This window comes from Salmo salar, chromosome ssa19, assembly GCF_905237065.1.
Source record: "Salmo salar chromosome ssa19, Ssal_v3.1, whole genome shotgun sequence".
Lineage (NCBI taxonomy): Eukaryota > Metazoa > Chordata > Actinopteri > Salmoniformes > Salmonidae > Salmo > Salmo salar.
The window spans coordinates 29745982-29766931 of record NC_059460.1 but is presented as its reverse complement, the minus strand read 5'-3'; the positions used below and the strand labels follow the sequence as shown (position 1 = coordinate 29766931).

The following is a 20950-nucleotide window of genomic DNA, read 5'->3' as shown; positions in this document are numbered from 1 at the left end:
TGTATTAATGGCACCTGTTTGAACTTGTCATCAGTATAAAAGACACCTATCCACAACCTCAAACAGTCACACTCCAAACTCCACTATGGCCAAGAGCAAAGAGCTGTCAAAGGACACCAGAAACAAAATTGTAGACTTGCACCAGGCTGGGAAGACTGAATCTGCAATAGGTAAGCAGCTTGGTTTGAAGAAATCAACTGTGGGAGCAATTATTAGGAAATGGAAGGCATACAAGACCACTGATAATCTCCCTCGATCTGGGGCTCCACGCAAGATCTCACCCCGTGGGGTCAAAATGATCACAAGAACGGTGAGCAAAAATCTCAGAACCACACGGGGGACCTAGTGAATGACCTGCAGAGTGCTGGGACCAAAGTAACAAAGCCTACCATCAGTAACACACTACGCCGCCAGGGACTCAAATCCTGCAGTGCCAGACGTGTCCCCCTGCTTAAGCCAGTACATGTCCAGGCCCGTCTGAAGTTTGCTAGAGAGCATTTGGATGATCCAGAAGAGGATTGGGAGAATGTCATATGGTCAGATGAAACCAAAATATAACTTTTTGGTAAAAACTCAAAAAAGAACTCTGGAAAAAGAATTACTGAAATGTTAATTATATAAAGCTGCCCCAATTGGCCAGAGCCCCAGTAATACAATTGGGCCAGATAACTCACACCGGAATTGGCTCGAGATCAATCCCCGCATCCTAGGCATAAGTAATACTGCCGAAGACGGCCCAGACTTGGGCCACATTAAGTCGGCCCGAGTCTGACTCTCAGCCGGAATCAGCCTAGATCCACTGTGCTAGCTGGGCTGTGTTTGCGTGTGATCAGGGTTGTATTCATTCCGTCGATTCTATTAAAACGTTTCTTAAAACGGAAGCCAACGGAACGGGGATAAACATACCTGAATTTTTCCAATAGAAACTCTCGTTTGCAACTGTTGGACTAATGATCAGCTAGATGCAGGCAAGATTATGCAAGGCGGTATTTAATGTGTCAATTTCTGTCACCAACTAAAATGTATCTTGGCCTGTGCATTTACGTTGTAAACTGTCATTCATAGACTAGGTCGTAGCAACCTCATGATGGGTATAGGGAAAATGTGAGTATAATGTAGTAGGCGAAACCTATCGATGTTACATTGAGCTGGGTGAATGGAATATGAATGACAGTCATCCAATATGCTGTAATAGAAATGAGGCCATGCTCGTAAAAAAAATAAAAATAAAATCTGGCCTCCCTCATCCACTGATATGAACACATGATTTCACATATGAACAACGACCTAAAATAATGGTAGACCTCCACAAGTCTGGTTCATCCTTGGGAGCAATGTCCAAACACCTGAAAGTACCACGTTCATCTGTACAAACAATAGTACGCAAGTATAAACACCATGGGACCACGCAGCTGTCATAGCGCTCAAGAAGGAGACACGTTCTGTCTCCTAGAGATGAACGTACTTTGGTGCGAAAAGTGCAAATCAATCCCAGAATAACAAAGGACCTTGTGAAGATGTTGGAGGAAATGGGTACAAAAGTATCTATATTCACAGTAAAACAAGTCCTATATCGACATAACCTGAAAGGCCGCTCAACAAGGAAGAAGCCACTGCTACAAAACCGCCATAAAAAAGCCAGACTACGGTTTGCAACTGCACATGGGGACAAAGATTGTACTTTTTGGAGAAATGTCCTCTGGTCTGATGAAACAAAAATAGAGCTGTTTAGCCATAATGACCATCGTTATGTTTGGAGGAAAAAGGGGGAGGCTTGTAAGCCGAAGAACACCATGCCAAATGTGAAGCACGGGGGTGGCAGCATCATGTTGTGGGGGTGCTTTGCTGAAAGAGGGACTGGTGCACTTCAAAAGAGATGGCATCATGAGGTAGGAAAATGATGTGGATATATTGAAGCAACATCTCAAGACATCAGTCAGGAAGTTAAAGCTTAGTCACAAATGGGTCTTCCAAATGGACAATGACCCCAAGCATACTTCCAAAGTTGTGGCAAAATGGCTTAAGGACAACAAAGTCAAGGTATTGGAGTGGCCATCACAAAACCCTGACCTCAATCCTATAGAACATTTGTGGGCAGAACTGAAAAAGCATGTGCGAGCAAGGAGGCCTACAAACCTGACTCAGTTACACCAGCTCTGTGAGGAGGAATGGGCCAAAATTCACCCAACTTATTGTGGGAAGCGTGTGGAAGGCTACCAAAAACGTTTGACCCAAGTTAAACAATTTAAAGGCAATGTTACCAAATACTAATTGAGTGTATGTAAACTTCTGACCCACTGGGAATGTGATGAAAGAAATAAAAGCTGAAATAAAATCACTCTACTATTATTCTGACATTTCACATTCTTAAAATAAAGTGGTGATCCTAACTGACCTAAGACAGGGAATTTTTACTCTGATTAAATGTCAGGAATTGTGAAAAACTGAGTTTAAATGTATTTGGCTAATGTGTATGTAAACTTCCAACTTCAACTGTAAATTGAAACAGTGTGGCTATTTCGTGACATTCTGGGGACATCCTATTGACACATTTGTTTGCAAGGCATCATGTAAAAATGTTTATCCACATATAAAAGGTTATGTGATCACGTGAAAATCCACATGTGAAATAGCATCACATGTGAAGTACTCCAAAACCACATGGTTTCACATATGAAAAGGTTGTGATTTTCCAAATGGCAAAACATAAATCATGTTGTTTTCTATAAGGGTAGGATTAATATGCGCTTAATCTACTTCAGCTCCTTAATCTAATGCAAAGACACACATTCTTACAGACTGTAATACATAATGTCAGACGGTCCCCTGTGTAGTCCTGCTTTCACACGGAGGCTGTGCACTGGTTTAACCCCAGACTATTACGTAACAACTCATCCTGTGTTGTGCACCCTTACCTACAGTGCCAGTCAAAAGTTTGGTCACACCTACTCATTCAAGGGTTTCTTTATTTTTACTATTTTCTACATTCTAGAATAATTGTATAGACATCAAAACTATGAAATAATACATATGGAATCATGTAGTAACGAAAAGAAAAGAAAAAATGTTGAACAAAGTAGCTACCCTTTGCCTCTGACAGCTTTGCACACTCTTGGCATTCTCTCAACCAGCTTCATGAGGAATGCTTTTCCAAAAGTCTTGACAGAGTTCCCACATATGCTGAGACTTGTTGGATGCTTTTCCTTCACTCTGCAGTCAAACTCATCCCAAATCATCTCAATTGGGTTGAGGTCGAGTGATTGTGGAGGCCAGGTCATCTGATGCAGCATTCCATCACTCTCCTTGGTCAAATTGCCTTTACACAGCCTGGAGGTGCGTTTTGGGTTATTGTCCTGTTGAAAAACACTAAGCTCAAACCAGATGAGGTGGCGTATCGCTGCAGAATTATTATTATTATTATTTTTTTTCACCTTTATTTAACCAGGTAGGCAAGTAGAGAACAAGTTACAAACTGCAAAGCAGTTTGACACATACAACAACACAGAGTTACACGTGGAGTAAAACAAACATACAGTCAATAATACAGTAGAAAAATAAATCTATATACACAATGTGAGCAAATGAGGTGAGATAAGGGAGGTCAAGGCAAAAAAGGCCATGCTGGCGAAGTACATACAATATAGCAAGTAAAACACTGGAATGGTAGGTTTGCAGTGGAAGAAAGTGCAAAGTAGAAATAATGGGGTGCAAAGGAGCAAAATAAATAAATACAGTAGGGGAAGAGGTAGTTGTATGGGCTAAATTATAGATGGGCTATATACAGGTGCAGTAATCTGTGAGCTGCTCTGACAGCTGGTGCTTAAAGCTAGTGAGGGAGATAAGTGTTTGCAGTTTCAGAGATTTTTGTAGTTCGTTCCAGTCGTTGCCAGCAGAGAACTGGAAGGAGAGGCGGCCAAAGGAGGAATTGGCTTTGGGGGTGACCAGTGAGATATACCTGCTGGAGCGCGTGCTGCAGGTGGGTGCTGCTATGGTGACCAGTGAGCTGAGATAAGGGGGGGATTTTACCTAGCAGGGTCTTGTAGATGACCTGGAGCCAGTGGGTTTGGCGGCGAGTATGAAGCGAGGGCCAGCCAACGAGAGCGTACAGGTCGCAGTGGTGGGTAGTATATGGGGCTTTGGTGACAAAGCGGATGAGACTGTGATAGACTGCATACAATTTATTGAGTAGGGTATTGGAGGCTATTTTGTAAATGACATCGCCGAAAGTCGGGGATCGGTAGGATGGTATGTTTGGCAGCATGAGTGAAGGATGCTTTGTTGCGAAATAGGAAGCCAATTCTAGATTTAACTTTGGATTGGAGATGTTTGATGTGAGTCTAGAAAGAGACTTTACAGTCTAACCAGACACCTAGGTATTTGTTGTTGTCCACATATTCTAAGTCAGAACCGTCCAGAGTAGTGATGCTGGACGGGCGGGCAGGTGCAGGCAGCGATCAGTTGAAGAGCATGCATTTAGTTTTACTTGTATTTAAGAGCAGTTGGAGGCCACGGAAGGAGAGTTGTATGGCATTGAAGCTCGCCTGGAGGGTTGTTAACACAGTGTCCAAAGAAGGGCCAGAAGTATACAGAATGGTGTCGTCTGCGTAGAGGTGGATCAGAGACTCACCAGCAGCAAGAGCGACATCATTGATGTATACAGAGAAGAGAGTCGGCCCAAGAATTGAACCCTGTGGCACCCCCAAAGAGACTGCCAGAGGCCCGGACAACAGGCCCTCCGATTTGACACATTGAACTCTATCAGAGAAGTAGTTGGTGAACCAGGTGAGGCAATCATTTGAGAAACCAAGACTATTGAGTCTGCCGATGAGGATGTGGTGATTGACAGAGTCGAAAGCCTTGGCCAGGTCAATGAATACGGCTGCACAGTATTGTTTCTTATCGATGGTGGTTAAGATATCGTTTAGGACCTTGAGCGTGGCTGAGGTGCACCCATGACCAGCTCTGAAACCAGATTGCATAGCGGAGAAAGTGCGGTGGGATTCGAAATGGTCGGTAATCTGTTTGTTGACTTGGCTTTCGAAGGCAGGGTAGGATAGATATAGGTCTGTAGCAGTTTGGGTCAAGAGTGTCCCCCCTTTGAAGAGGAGGATGACCGCAGCTGCTTTCCAATCTTTGGGAATCTCAGAAGACACGAAAGAGTGGTTGAACAGGCTAGTAATAGGGGTTGCAACAATTTCGGCAGATAATTTTAGAAAGAAAGGGTCCAGATTGTCTCGCCCGGCTGACTTGTAGGGGTCCAGATTTTGCAGCTCTTTCAGAACATCAGCTGTCTGGATTTGGGAGAAGGAGAAATGAGGAAGGCTTGGGCGAGTAGCTGTGGGGGGTGCAGTGCTGTTGACCGCGGTAGGGGTAGCCAGGTGGAAAGCATGGCTAGTCGTAGAAAAATGCTTATTGAAATTCTCAATTATAGTGGATTTATCAGAGGTGACAGAGTTTCCTATCCTCAGTGCAGTGGGCAGCTGGGAGGAGGTGTTCTTATTCTCCATGGACTTTACAGTGTCCCAGAACTTTTTTGAGTTTGTGTTGCAGGAAGCAAATTTCTGCTTGAAAAAGCTAGATTTAGCTTTTCTAACTGCCTGTGTATATTGGTTTCTTACTTCCCTGAAAAGTTGCATATCACGGGGGCTGTTCAATGCTAATGCAGAACGCCATAGGATGTTTTTGTGTTGGTTAAGGGCAGTCAGGTCTTGGGAGAACCAAGGGCTATATCTGTTCCTGGTTCTAAATTTCTTGAATGGGGCATGCTTATTTAAGATGGTGAGGAAGGCATTTTTTTTAAATAACCAGGCATTCTCTACTGACGGGATGAGGTCAATATCCTTCCAGGATACCAGGGCCAGGTCGATTAGAAAGGCTTGCTCGCTGAAATGTTTCAGGGAGCGTTTGACAGTGATGAGTGGAGGTCGTTTGACCGTAGACCCCTTACGGATGCAGGCAATGAGGCAGTGATCGCTGAGATCTTGGTTGAAAAGAGCAGAGGTATATTTAGAGGGCAAGTTGGTTAGGATGATATCTGTGAGGGTGCCCGTGTTTTACGGCTTTGGGGTGGTACCTGGCAGGTTCATTGATAATTTGTGTGAGATTGAGGGCATCAAGCTTAGATTGTAGGATGGCTGGGGTGTTAAGCATGTCCCAGTTTAGGTCACCTAGCAGCACGAGCTCTGAAGATAGATGGGGGGCAATCAGTTCACATATGGTGTCCAGAGCACAGCTGGGGGCAGAGGGTGGTCTATAGCAGGCGGCAACGGTGAGAGACTTGTTTTTAGAGAGGTGGATTTTTAAAAGTAGAAGTTCAAATTGTTTGGGTACAGACCTGGATAGTAGGACAGAACTCTGCAGGCTCTCTCTGCAGTAGATTGCAACACTGCCCCCTTTGGCCATTCTATCTTGTCTGAAAATGTTGTAGTTAGGGATGGAGATTTAAGAGTTTTGGTGGTCTTCCTAAGCCAGGATTCAGACACGGCTAGGACATCCGGGTTGGCAGAGTGTGTGAAAGCAGTGAATAAAACAAACTTAGGTAGGAGGCTTCTAATGTTAACATGCATGAAACCAAGGCTATTACGGCTACAGAAGTCATCAAAAGAGAGCGCCTGGGGAAATCAGAGTGGAGCTAGGCACTGCAGGGCCTGGATTCACCTCTACATCGCCAGAGGAACAGAGGAGGAGTGGGATAAGGGTACGGCTAAAAGCTATGAGAATTGGTTGTCTAGGACGTCCGGAACAGAGAGTTAAAGGAGCAGGTTCCTGGGGGCGATAAAATAGCTTCAAAGTATAATGTACAGACAAAGGCATTGTAGGATGTGAATACAGTGGAGGTAAACCTAGGCATTGAGTGATGATGAGAGAGATATTGTCTCTAGAAACATCATTGAAACCAGGTGATGTCATCGCATGTGTGGGTGGTGGAACTGAAAGGTTGGATAAGGTATAATGAGCAGGGCTAGAGACTCTACTGTGAAATAAGCCAATAAACACTAACCAGAACAGCAGTGGACAAGGCATATTGACATTAAGGAGAGGCATGCTTAGCCGAGTGATCATAATGAGTAGTGAGGTTGGTTGGGGTTACGGCGATTCAGACAGCTAGCCGGGCCATGGGTAGCAAGCTGGCAGAAGATGGTCTGTTTTTAGCCACCTCGTGCGTTTCCGTCGGTAGATTAGTGGGGTTCCGTGTGGTAGAGGGGACCAATCCAATTGGCAAAATAGTTATAGTTATAGTGGCCCAAGAAAATTGTCCGATAGACCTATTCAGATAGCAGCCGATAAGACAGCTAACGATTAGCGGGCCGCAGATGGGCGTTCAGGTTACGTCGCGACAGAGGGGCCAGTTGGATAACTCCCTCGGGCAGATAACGTCGGTAGTCCAGTCGTGAAGGCCCGGTGGGGCTCCGCATCAGCAGTAAAACGGGTCCGGATAGGTTGAACTCTTCAGCTGGCTAGCTCCGGAATAATTGATGTTTGCTCCGGGACCGACCTTAGCCAATAGTCACTCGGATAGCAGCTAGCTAGCTGCAAGATCCAGATGTAAATGTCCAGAGCTTGCGGTAGAAATCCGGGGATATGGAGAGAAAATAGGTCCGGTATGCTCTGGTCTGAGTCGCGTTGTACAAAACTGGTGACAGCTTTTCGAGCTAAAGGATAGCTGATAACCGCCAACCGTGGTTAGCTGACTTCTAACGTTAGCCAACTTCTGGCTAGCTTCTGTTGTGGATTATATATATATATATATACACACACATACATACATACATACACACACACACACACACACACACACACACACACACACACACACACACACACACACACACACACACACACACACACACACACGGGACCCGACAAGACGAGGACGTCTGACTGCTATGCCATGCTGGTTAAGTGTGCCTTCAATATAAAAAATACAAAACATTTATATTTTTTAATCACCTACAGCGTCACCAGCAAAGCACCCCCACACCTCCTCATCCATGCTTCACGGTGGGAACCACACATGCGGAGATCATCCAAAAACCTCAAATTTGGACTCAGACTAAAGGACAGATTTCCACCAGTCTAATGTCCATTGCTCATGTTTCTTGGCCCAAGCAAGTTTCTTTTTCTTATTGGTGTCCTTTAGTAGTGGTTTCTTTGCAGCAATTCGACCATGGGGGCCTGACTCACACAATCTCCTCTGAACCGTTGTTGAGATGTGTCTGTTACCTGAACTCTGTGAAGCATTTATTTGGGCTGCAATCTGAGGTGCAGTTAACTCTAACGAACTTATCCTCTGCAGCAGAGGTAACTCTGGGTCTTCCTTTCCTGTGGTGGTCCTCACAAGAGCCAGTTTCATCATAGCGCTTCATGTTTCTCTTTGCTTATTTGAGCTGTTCTTGCCACAATATGGACTTGGTCTTTTTCCAAATAGGGCTATTTTCTGTATACCACCCCTACCTTGTCACAACGCAACTGATTGGCTCAAAGACATTAAGACGGAAAGAAAAATGTGATATAGTGTACAATCACTTCAATTCTAGCCTAAACGCTGCACATGCCATACTGTATAATATGGCTTACTACAACAAGACGACTGGATAGTAAGGTGCCACCATTTCATCTAACCCTTGACATCTTTAACTATAATGATGTGCTGACTATAGTATATAATTGCTATAATAAAACATAGTCCCCCTTTGTTTATTCTTCTGAGTTGATATCGGACAGGCAATGGATTGCTCATGGCTGCCTACCCTCTGAAATATGTTGTTTTGCAACATAAAAAGGAAGTGAAACAATGCAACTGAGTGCATCAATATTCACAAATATGACAAACATGCAGCAGCAACCATATGATATGGCATATATCAAAAAGAAATTAGAAAAATAAATCCATATATTAATAAATGTTGGAGTGGTGGAGGTGTTTGATTTAAGGAACTGATCATAGAACAAATAGAATATAACACCAACTCAATAACATTATCATCAACAAAAACATTGCAAACAATGAAGTGTATATCCTACAATGAATTTACACTAGGTTAAAGTATTTGAAAGAGAAGCTTTCAACGTAATAATATCTTTATATATGGGATCAAATTAGATGTATTATTGTTGTCCACAGAACTGTTTCATAGCTGAGCCATTTGATTTAAGGGGAAATAAACATTCAGCCCATGATAAGTGATACATTTGGCATCATGTTAAAAAACACCCATAAAATGATATCTGGAAGTTCACTGAATAACCAAATAAGTTTTAACATGAAGAAATTATATCCCAGATTTAATTTCATAAGCAAAATAACTGTAGTTGAATAAGGTTAGCCGAATGAAATGCACAGAAAGGATTTTGATTGAACATAAACATTGACAAAATGATGTAAACCAGAGATAGATAGTATAGAGCACTCTTACCCTTTCCCTGACTCCGTTTTGTGCATTATGATTTATATTCCATTTCGGATAGGTGCGTGTCTTTCAAACACAAATCTCGACCTCCTTTCCATGTGCTCGCAGCCATGCGCTCTATGGAGCGCTGCATACAGTCAGATACAGTGGGTGACGTCACGATAGGGAGTCCTCATGATGATGATGATGATATCACCTCCACGTAGGCATATCGACGTGAAAGCACGCATGATTGATTGGGCTCGTGCTATAAATAAGGCATCGCGTAACGTCTACGTCCAACTCACATTCTCAAACACATCGATCCCCTGAACGCAGCTCACTCTCCAGATCACCTGTTCACACACCTGTATGTCATTATCACACACTATTAAGTTCAGGTTTTTTTCTGCACCCCTTCATTGTGAGGTATTGTTTGTTTTGTGACACACTTCTATTCAGAGCTCTGGGTTTCCCCCGTAATTGTATTCCTCCCGTGTGTGATAGTTTTTGCCTGCCTCACTAACGACGCCTTTTGCCTATTCCCTGCCTGTACTTTAGCCTATCGGATTTCCTGTTATCAACCTATTGCCTGATCTCCTGGACGACGTTACTAGCCTTTTCCCTGCCTGTACCGTTGCCTTTTTGGACCCCTGTGTATGACCTTCTGCCTGCCCCTGGACCCAGCTACCTGCCTCCTCATGTGGTCCTTTACAATAAACACCTGCTGCGCCCTGCGCTTGAATCCAGCTCTGTCTCCCATCCTGTTCACTATTCATCTACTGTAGGTGCAATTCTTATTTCTGCAAATGCATTAAATAATAAATAGCCACTATCCAGTAAGAAAAATACGTATCTTCAAGACCTTGCAGTTAGGTTAATTTTAGGATCTGTATGAAAAGTGAAAATACATTTTCTGGACATTTAAAATACATATTTTTGGGTTACGTATTATATGGCCAAATTTAAACTGCACATACATTATCAATTAAGCATTATATCACAATAATTATTGGGAAGAAGAGCCAATCAAAGATTTCAATATAGAATATTTATTATTGCTCCCATCAGTCACCTGCACTTATGTTCGCTTTTTCAAAAGCTTTAACACTGGCATCAATGATGTTCAAAATTGTCGAACAAACACAATAAACCAACAGACTACTTCAACTACAATAACTTTCTCAGTAATGGTTATATTTGTATCTTGCTATGACTGTGATATGTTATCTACCTTAGTTGAATGTACGGACTGTATTTTTTTTGTAACTGTTTACATACCACCACAGTCAGAGGCTGGCACTACGACAGCATTGAATGAGCTGTATCCCACCATAGGCAAACAAGAAACGCTCACCCAGAGGCGGCGCTCCTAGTAGCTGGGACTTTTAATGCAGGGAAACTTAAATCAGTTTTACCAAAATTCTATCAGCATGTTAAATGTGCAACCAGAGGAAAAAAACTCCAGACTACCTTTACTCCACACACAGAGACGCATACAAAGCTCTCCCTCGCCCTCCATTTGGCAAATCTGACCATAATTCTATCCTCCTATTTCCTGATTACAAGCTAAAATTAAAGCAGGAAGCACCAGTGACAAGATCAATAAAAAAGTGGTCAGATGAAGCAGATGCTAAGCTACAGGACTGTTTTGCTAGCATAGGCTGGAATATGTTCCGGGATTCCTCCGATGGCATTGAGGAGTACACCACATCAGTCATTGGCTTCATCAATAAGTGCATCGATGACGTTGTCCCAACAGTGACCGTACATACATATCCCAACCAGAAGCCATGGGTTACAGACAACATCCGCACTGAGCTAAAGGTTAGAGCTGTCGCTTTCAAGGAGCAGAACTCTAACCCAGAAGCTTATAAGAAATCCCACTATGCCCTCCGACGAACCATCAAACAGGCAAAGCATCAATACAGGACTAAGATCGAATCGTACTACACCAGCTCTGACGCTCATCGGATGTGGCAGGGCTTGCAAACCATTACAGACTACAAAGGGAAGCACAGCTGGGAGCGGCCCAGTGACATGAGCCTACCAGACGAGCTAAACTACTTCTATGCTCGCTTTGAGGCAAATAACACTGAAACGTGCATGAGAGCACCAGCTGTTCTGGAAGACTGTGTGATCACGATCTCCGCAGCCGATGTAAGAACTTTAAACAGGTCAACATTCACAAGGCCGCAGAGCCAGACGGATTACCAGGAGGTGTACTGCGAGCATGCGCTAACCAACTGGCAAGTGTCTTCACTGACATTTTCAACCTCTCCCTGTCCGAGTCTGTAATGCCAACATGTTTTAAGCAGACCACCATAGTGCCTGTGCCCAAGAACACTAAGGTAACCTGCTTAAATGACTACCGACCTGTAGCACTCACGTCTGTAGCCATGAAGTGCTTTGAAAGGCTGGTCATGGCTCACATCAACACCATTATCCCAGAAACCCTAGACCCACTCCAATTTGCATACCACCCCAACAGATCCACAGATGATGCAGTCTCTATTGTACTCCACACTGCCCTTTCCCACCTGGACAAAAGGAACACCTATGTGAGAATGCTATTCATTGACTACAGCTCAGAGTTCAACACCGTAGTGCCCTCAAAGCTCATCAATAAGCTAAGGACCCTGGGACTAAACACCTCCCTCTGCAACTGGATCCTGGACTTCCTGACGGGTCGCCCCCAGGTGGTAAGGGTAAATAACAATACATCCGCCACGCTGATCCTCAACACAGGGGCCCCTCAGGGATGCGTGCTCAGTTCCCTCCTGTACTCCCTGTTCACTCATGACTGCACGGCCAGGCACAACTCCAACACCATCATTAAGTTTGCCGATGACACAACAGTGGAAGGCCTGATCACCGACAACGATGAGACAGCCTATAGGGAGGAAGTCAGAGACCTGGGCGTGTGGTGCCAGGAAAACTGACAGCTTCATTAAATAGTACCTGCAAAACACCAGTCTCAACGTCAACAGTGAAGAGGCGATTACGGGATGCTGGCCTTCTAAGCAGAGTTCCTCTATCCAGTGTCTGGGTTCTTTTGCCCATCTTAATCTTTTCTTTTTATTGACCAGTCTGAAATATGGCTTTTTCTTTGCAACTCTGCCTAGAAGGCCAGCATCCCGGAGTCGCCTTTTCACTGTTGACGTGAAATGTTGTGTAGAAATCCGAAGAGGGTGGCCAGCAGAGATAGGTGGGACGGGCTGAGGGTTCAGATATGGAATTGGAGACAAGTGGGAGTGGAGTTGCTGGGCGGGGGATAGAATGATGGTCAAAGATAAAATTATAAAAAATAAAGTCAAAATGAAACATAATAAAAAGTAAGTTTGAATGACACTGAGGGGTAATGTTTTTACAGCTATTGCCGGTTTTCCTGAGGCTGATGCCGTGCAGGTGTTTGTACACATGCATATACACACACTCATTCAAATGCACACATACACAGACACACACACCTGTAAATAGTGCCAGACATGCACTCAAACATTTACAGTTGGCCTTGCTATTATGATTTTAGTTGTTCTTGATGTCCTTTGTTTTTTGCATCGTTGTTTCCTGTTTTCCTTTGTCTGTGGGAGGGGTCTCGGATGGTTGAGGGACAGCTCTTGGGGAACTGTGGGGGGGATCTTGGAGGGTTCGGGTCCCTGTTTTTGGCATTGTGGGAAACCTAACGACGTGCCCTTGAGCAGGACGTTGACCCTGGATGCTTCCACAAATTAACTTTTAACATGGCACACCTGTTAATTGAAATGCATTCCAGGTGACTACCTCATGAAGCTGGTTGAGAGAATGCCAGAAGTGTGCAAAGCTGTCATCAAGGCAAAGGGTGGCTACGTTGAAAAATATAAAGTATATTTTCATTTGTTTAACACTTTTTCGGTTACTACATGATTCCGTATGTGTTATTTCATAGTTCTGATGTTCACTATTATTCTACAATGTACAAAATAGTAAAAATAGAGAAAAACCCTTGATTTTTGACTGGTACTGTATACATATACATAGTAGATGGCTTGAATCTGACATTGCTCGTATTGATATTTCTTAATTTCTTTATTGTAGAATTTTTGGATTATGTGTGTATTGTTTTGTATTGCTTGGTATTATTTTACTGTTGGAGCTAGAAACACAAGCCTTTTGCTGCAACTGCAATTAAAATCTTCAAATCTTTGTCCGCAACTAACACATTTAGATTTTATGGCTGCATTAGATGGCTTTGGCTATGTAACTGCTGTTTGACTTGACATGAAACTAAACTAGAGTTTTAATCCCGGTGTTTAGCTGGTGCGTAGCATCAAATTCTTGTATGACGTGTTTGTTGAATGTTAAGTCCCCTGTGACTGAGGGAAATGAAGCTGCAGCAAAAAGGTGATAATGGCTGGAGTCACTTTTGCTTATATTTGCTGTTCTCCACATGCCCCCCTCCCCAATGCCCCCCTCCCCCTGATTGGGAGTGACAGGTGAGATACTCTGTTACACCCTCATGATTACAACACATTTGTATGCAACAGTCTGCCATGCAGTGTAGAGCACTCAACCCAGGGAAGGTATGGGTTATGATATAGGGTTAGCAGCATCATTGTGAAATTAAACAGTCCCCTTGCAAATAGCTACTGATGCACCATGTTACTACAGACAGATAAAGGACATGTGAATGTGTCCTGTCAAGGTCTCATGTACAAATGTGTTTCCCTATGTTACACAAGGACAGTGGAATGGACATGGGAATGATAACTCACATTATGGTCATTGCAATGACGTGAGGTGAGGTCTGTGGCTGGGTAGGCACTGGCAATTATCAAAGTCAGATTTACTGACAATTAAACCTTTACGAAGGCCTAGTTCACCATACAACAGATACCTCCAACATCCAGAGAAACATAGGCTATTAACAGAAATTAACAAACAATTTTCACCAAATGTAAATACCAACGTAGCCAAGATACACAAGCGATATCCTCCGATGGCAACATATTTCATATCTTCTGACAAAATGACACACTGCTCAACTCATAGAGCCATAGACCGATGTAAAATCCACAGCTACATTTCAAACATGGCTTTCATTTCAACACTGATATTGTCCAATTTTTTTAAAAACATTCCTCTCATCTATGATCGTCTGTCTGCTCCAGGTTGCTGTGTCTGTCAGGCCGAGTGTGGTGCATTCGATCAGATGATTCTCTGTCCCTTCCTCTGATGAAGGTCAGGAAGCGCAGCTGTTGGTCTCTTTCTGAATTGTACCAAGTTTTCAGAGGAAATCCAGTGAAATCCAGGTGCAGTGAAGGAGATCCATTTGTCAGGTTGTTTTTGCTAGCTAACTTCGGTCATTTAAAGAGATGCGGGCTCCAAATTATGTAGACACGCCCAAATGTGCAGAGCTTAGCACACAACATGTTTAGCCAATACGTGTGCAAAATATGAAATCGTCTCAATGGAACAAATTTAAGCTAGGCAAAGCAGTAAGGCCTATGCTGACCCTGTCCATTAACAGTTACTGGAGTCAGGAATAGATTTATGTCAACGATTTCAATGGAGGTTTTGATGCAGTTTCAGCAAATGTTTTGATTTTGAGCATAAAACCGACCAGTGTAAGCCCTGCATAACCAGACTTGACATCACTGGGTCATTGGTGATAAAAAAAAAACGAGGATAGAAAAGAGAAATTAATGCAAGAATGAAAATAATGCTGTGGATGTCTGGAATCTAATCCCGAGGCTACACTTTCAATTTCAACAGACACCTATGATGCTTCACAATTGAATCAGTTACAGCAAATATCTGTCATCTGCACCATACCAGGTAATCAACTGCATCTTGTGACTAGTTGTATACTTAAATGTTCAAAAATGAATTGTGATTCAAGTGGCTATTTCTGAAGATAAAACTATGACCAGTGAGTGAGTGATTGCAAGAACAAGGGTATGTGTGGAAGATGATATTGGCAACCCAGAATCAAATCTTGCATAACATTTTAATGTTTTCATCTGTTTTGTATTGTGATAGACTTCAGAGGTCAGTAGGTTCAAGGCTTTAGTCAATGATGAAGAGGGCTCCATCCCAATTCTCCACCCTTCTTTTGAAGTGTGCACATACATACATTCTTGCATGGATTTAACAATAGTCCGGCACCCATGGGCATGTCATAATACCCATAAAACCTAGCAGTAAAATCCAGTAATGGTCTGTGTTTCTTGTAGGCTTACCCTGGTGTGACATTTAGATACCTGTGTAATTCTTTCTCGGACAAGGTGAGTTTTTTCAATATACACTACATGACCAAGAGTATGGGGCACCTGCTCGTCTAACATCTCATTCCAAAATCATGGGCATTAATATTAACAGGTGAATATATTGATAAAAGTTACCTTGTCCGAGAGATTTTGTACCCCAACACAGACCTTATATGAAGTAGTTCTGAAATCCCCGACACAAAAATGAATGGTGAAAAAACGATAGGAACCATTTCCTGGTTTTACCACTAGGTTTTATGGGTATTATAGCTCATACTGTGGAACTCAATGGTGTAAACTCCCTCCAGCAAATGCTTCTTCTTCTTTGGGTTTTATGGCAAACTACACACAAAATGTGTAATGTCGCCACTAACTGGACAGGGGTGAAAAGATTTACAAAAATAAAGGAAATTCCATATGGGAAGGGAAAATTTACATTAATCCACACAAACGACAAAAAAATGTATTCACACAAAATATATACATTTCAGATCCTTCAGTCATTGGAAAACTCAAATACCCTGCTCAGGCTCTGAGGCCTGAGCGGGTGGGACTGCACGAGACAGTAGCTCCTCAGATATCAAATATTTTAATCCCAGAGTTTAGCTGCAAAAACAATGTTGATCTTTCTTGACTTCTTTTCAATTTATGCACTTCCATTTATCACCATTGCCATAAATGACACAAAGTCCACTTTTTTCACATGAAAAATATCTGGGTCCTGCTGGTAATACTCAGGATGCGGTGAAGGCTCCAGTGTAGACCTACTGGTCTTCATTACTACTGGACCTTCAGAGATACTGTACCTTTTGAAAGCCTTGGCATAGGAGACTCTCAACTGCCCTGATTTTGGCAACCTCAGTCTCGTTCACCCTAATCGGGCAATCCAAGGATTGCGCTTCATGTTCGCCACAGTTTGCTCCTTGTCTTCTAATAAACATGCAAAATCTCCTTCATAGTGATGTTTCCCACACATCGGCTTCTCCCTTCTGCAGACACTTCTTACATGTCCAAACATTTTACATCAAGAACATTGTAAAGGCTGGTTTACAAAAGCTGACAGGATAGTACACATATCCCAGCCGCACTTGAATAGAGACTCCACATAAAAAACACTAGAACAGACAAACTCTTCTCCTTCCTGCCAATCCTATGTACATAGACCACTCCTGGAATTTTCTTTAATAGAGCAATCTCAACATCCCCCGACACTCGAGAAATTACTTATTTGACAGGTGCCCTGCTCCGTAGCTCAAAGCATAATGAGTGATATCCACACTTTTTTTTCTGATCCACAGAAACACAAGAAATCAGAAAAAAAGCCACTTCTCGTTCTCTTCACTGATTTTACTGTACCTAAAGTTTTAGCCATCATTTTGGATGTTTCCAACAAGTCCCAGAAGTCTGACATACCCTTATTTTCCAAAAAACATACTCCTACCAGATACAATAGGGTATTATCAGAACTATACATTATTTCCCACAGTTGTACGTATTTTCTCATTGGACAAAAGTCCATTCATCCCCTTTCCCACCGCCATGAGATTCAAGCTCCAGCTACACTTCCGTCATAGTCACCATACCCTTAGTAGTCTCTTTCCCAGCCAATGCTTACAACATTCCTGTGCTTTTGAATCCATAAACAGGAAGTTATTCTAAAAGGGTGGAGAACAGGACATAGACCAGGTCCTTTTCAATGTGCCTTGGTTTTCTGCCATCTGGACTATGTAAATTAGGACATCAAATCTCCAGTGCATGCTAGGTTCACTCATCTAAGACAGAAATAAGTTGTAAGACCCAATTGCCTTCAATTATAAGTTGGTTCCCCTGAACTGTATTTGACAACTGACTGTCCATACCAACTTGTGGTATGGTCAACTCCAGATAGATCGGTTTATAGCTGCAGCCTTTTACCAGGTCAAAGTCCTGATTAAAGGTGATTCTACTGGTCTTTTAATTGTTAAGACTTCAAAGAGAATACACATTAAGTGCAGATCCATGTCCATTTTAACAGTCAGCCTTCGGACCCCCTTTCCCCCCCACGAGTATATTCATGTGGTCATCAACTGTTAATGCAAACAGATCTTGTGAGACCTCATTCAAGTGACTCCAAGAGACAAAAAAAATAAAAACAGGCAATTGTTATGAAATGCATTTATATTTCAAATGAATTGAGGAACATATGGAAACCCATATACTGCCTGAACTTCCTAACAATTGAGATCCAAAAATACATTTTAGGAAATATTCCGAAATTATATTACAAAACATTCATATTTTAGGTCGGGCATGCAACACATGTAGCCCAATTTCATATTTTATTAATAAAATAAAATATTTTACTGCCGATAATTCAATTAAGGCAGTTAAACATTTAAATCAGACAGACCCCAAAAACTTTTTTTGCATGCAATATCAACTATACACACCATGTCTTAACTTGCATTAAAAACGATGAGGCCAAAAAGCCTATGCCGCTTTGATTTCAAACATGAGAGTCCTGCAACCGGGCCAGCTTCTGTTTCAAATGTTCACTTTTCCTCGTTAGCTGCTCTTTGAAGTTGACTAGTCTCTGCTCGTCTGTCTGCATGCTGTAAATACACTCTATAGCCTTCTTCAGGATGACCACTTTGGCTGCCTTTTCGTTGTTAGCCACCTCCGGTATCTTGTCCCGTAGAGCGAAAAAGCTCAGCTTGAGCTCGTTCCTCCGCTGGCGCTCCAGTACATTATGAGTCCTTCTTTTGTCATAGTCCTCAGTGTCTGACGTCCAGGGACTTGGGCATTTGCGGTTGCTGCTAATCTGCTTGAGGACCCGGCTGCTGCTGCTGCCACTGTTACTACTCTCTAGCCTCAGCCTCTTGACAGCCGGTTGCTCGTGCCGCGTGGAGGGGTGAGCTGCGTAGTTGTGCTGGTGGGTGGAGACATGGCACCTCTTCAGCACAAGGGGACTGTGATGTCTGGTCCCAGACATGTTGGGGTCGCACCGCTTCTCTGCGTGCCTCTTCTCCACAGTCACGACATCTATCTCCTCATATTCTGCAATGATAAATAAAACTCTTCAGCATTGACATTCTTTGAGGAGAATCACTAACCACAATTGAGCCCCATACAACACAGCACGCCTTCATGTCTGAAAAATCTCTGCTTTACACTCTCCTCCCCCTTTTTCCACATCAGCTGATTTTCAACATTCCAGCCTGAAACCCTTCCCCTCAACACAGACTAGTCTGTGGACAGTTAACTACAGCACAGTCTTGACTATAGCACTTGTGGTAGAGGTTATGCGGGGCGGCAGGTAGCCTAGTTGTTAGAGCGTTGGACTAGTAACCGAAAGGTTGCAATAGTGAATCCCCGAGCTGACAAGGTAAAAATCTGTTGTTCTGTCCCTGACCAAGGCTGTTCCTAGGCGGTCATTGAAAATAAGAATTTGTTCTTAACTGACTTGCCTAGTTAAATAAAAATAAATAATGCAACTGCCTCTAGCCTTGCAAACCCATCCATGTCAAAATTCCAGTTCACACCCTTGATGTCAAGGACATGAGTGAGGTCCATCCATTTACCGCAATTTATTAATAAGCAAACATTAATATTCAACAGCACCAATCAATCAGAGTTGACATATGCAATGAGGGAATTAATGCATGTTGCTAGAAAACACTGGCATTATACAAATGGTTTAGTCAGAATAATCATAAATAGCAATAAGTTATAACACTGCTATTCAGCTTACCTGAGTCACTACCACTGCTGCTACTGCTGTTGGGTGGGGTGTCCAATGCCAAATCCGTGGGTGGTGCCACCTTGCTTGATTTGGAAGTATCAGTTATTGGATAGGGAAAGACCACTGAGGGATCAATGCATTCTGACGCGGATGTGTTCAGATCCTGCAAGTAGTTTGCGTTCAACCGAGTAGTAGTCCACTCCGCGTTGTCGCTAAAAGCTGATTCTTTCCTAGCAGCCTGGAGACTGGCGAGTCTTTCAGACACCACTTTTTCCAACTTGGCTGCAGCCGAGAACCCGCTCCACATACAGTCCTGGATGATGATAGACTTGAGGAAGGGTTGAGAGTAATCGGCATCGCAGATGAAACTCTGGTTTACAACGTCATCCCCGAGAAACTCTGTCACCATTTCGAGTTGGTCTGAAGTTGAAGGGAAAAGACTAGACAGTGATGGTCGCCGGCTCGGGGAGAGAGGAGGAGTGGGCAGCAACTCAAATTTCTTCCAGATGTCCTCACTTGGAGCAGGTGGCTGAAGTTGTCCTTGTTGCTGGTGATAAAAATCCTCATCTTCGTTATCAACATAAAAATATGGCTGGATAGAGTCGTAGTCGTAGTTTTTACTTGCCAAACTTGAATATAGCTGCATTGTCGCGCTTTCCTGAGTGAAAAAGAGTGAATTAGTTGGTTAAAGAACTATAAAATAGGCTACATCAACTTGCATGCAAACTGATAATGGTGCGTTCACCTAAAGTATCACATTTCATAAACGCCTTGTCAGACACATTAACATGCAAAACCAATCTGCAGTTGACAGCTAGTCTGCGTGGCGCGCAGGACATTTAAACCCAAGCAGACTGCATAAAAAAATAGTGGCTAGCCAGTAACTATAAAATGCATCGGACTATAGGACGTAAATCTACAAATATGTAACAGCTGTTAAAAAATATATATATACATCACATCTTTAAAACAGAAATAGCATTACAAAATAAATAGCACGCAAACAATCTCCTTAGCGAACGGCGGTCTTACACCGAACATGCAATGTCATCTCAACACTCCCCCTTACCTTACGTTGGAAAACAAAGTGGAGGACAGGCAATTCACGAAGTCAAAAAAAAAACGGAGATTGTGAGAAGTATCCCAAACAAGAAGGTCGAGTTAATCCCTGCCAGTGTGTGTGACGAGGTGTTCGCTTCCTATTAAAGTGTCTGTCTGAGAAGCATGCATACCAGCTCTTTGTCCGTGATGTCGGATGTCATCTGCTGCAGGAGAATCACAGCTGAGTATTCACCCGGGTTCAGTAAAAACACTCCACCGATCCCTCCGCCGCATCTCTTTTCCCGCCAAACCACCATCCGCCTTTTTAACAAGAATATCATGGAGAGTCCCGTGTTTCCTCTATCGATCATTATTATCGTTACAGTCTTCAATGTATTTCTGAATGATCATATAATTAATTGATTGCCATTTCCTTTTTGGAAATCCTTACACAACTAGAACTAGTCGTTGCGGAAGGATACTTAAGTGGGAGGAGTTTAAAAAACGCAGTATTCCGTGCAGAAACAGCTATAGGTCTCAGCAGCAGATAA

General features: G+C 42.9%; 1 protein-coding gene across 1 annotated transcript; it reads right to left on the bottom strand.

Moving 5' to 3' along the window:
* Nucleotides 1-16963: 16963 nt before the first annotated feature.
* On the bottom strand, nt 16964-20731 carry LOC106578682 (transcriptional regulator Myc). Its single transcript, XM_014157774.2, has 3 exons — nt 20591-20731; nt 19368-20016; nt 16964-18673 (listed from the first exon to the last, which is right to left on the bottom strand). The coding sequence occupies exons 1-3, from the start codon at nt 20714-20716 to the stop codon at nt 18123-18125; spliced, it is 1326 nt and encodes a 441-aa protein (XP_014013249.1). The 5' UTR covers nt 20717-20731; the 3' UTR covers nt 16964-18122.
* Nucleotides 20732-20950: the final 219 nt, after the last annotated feature.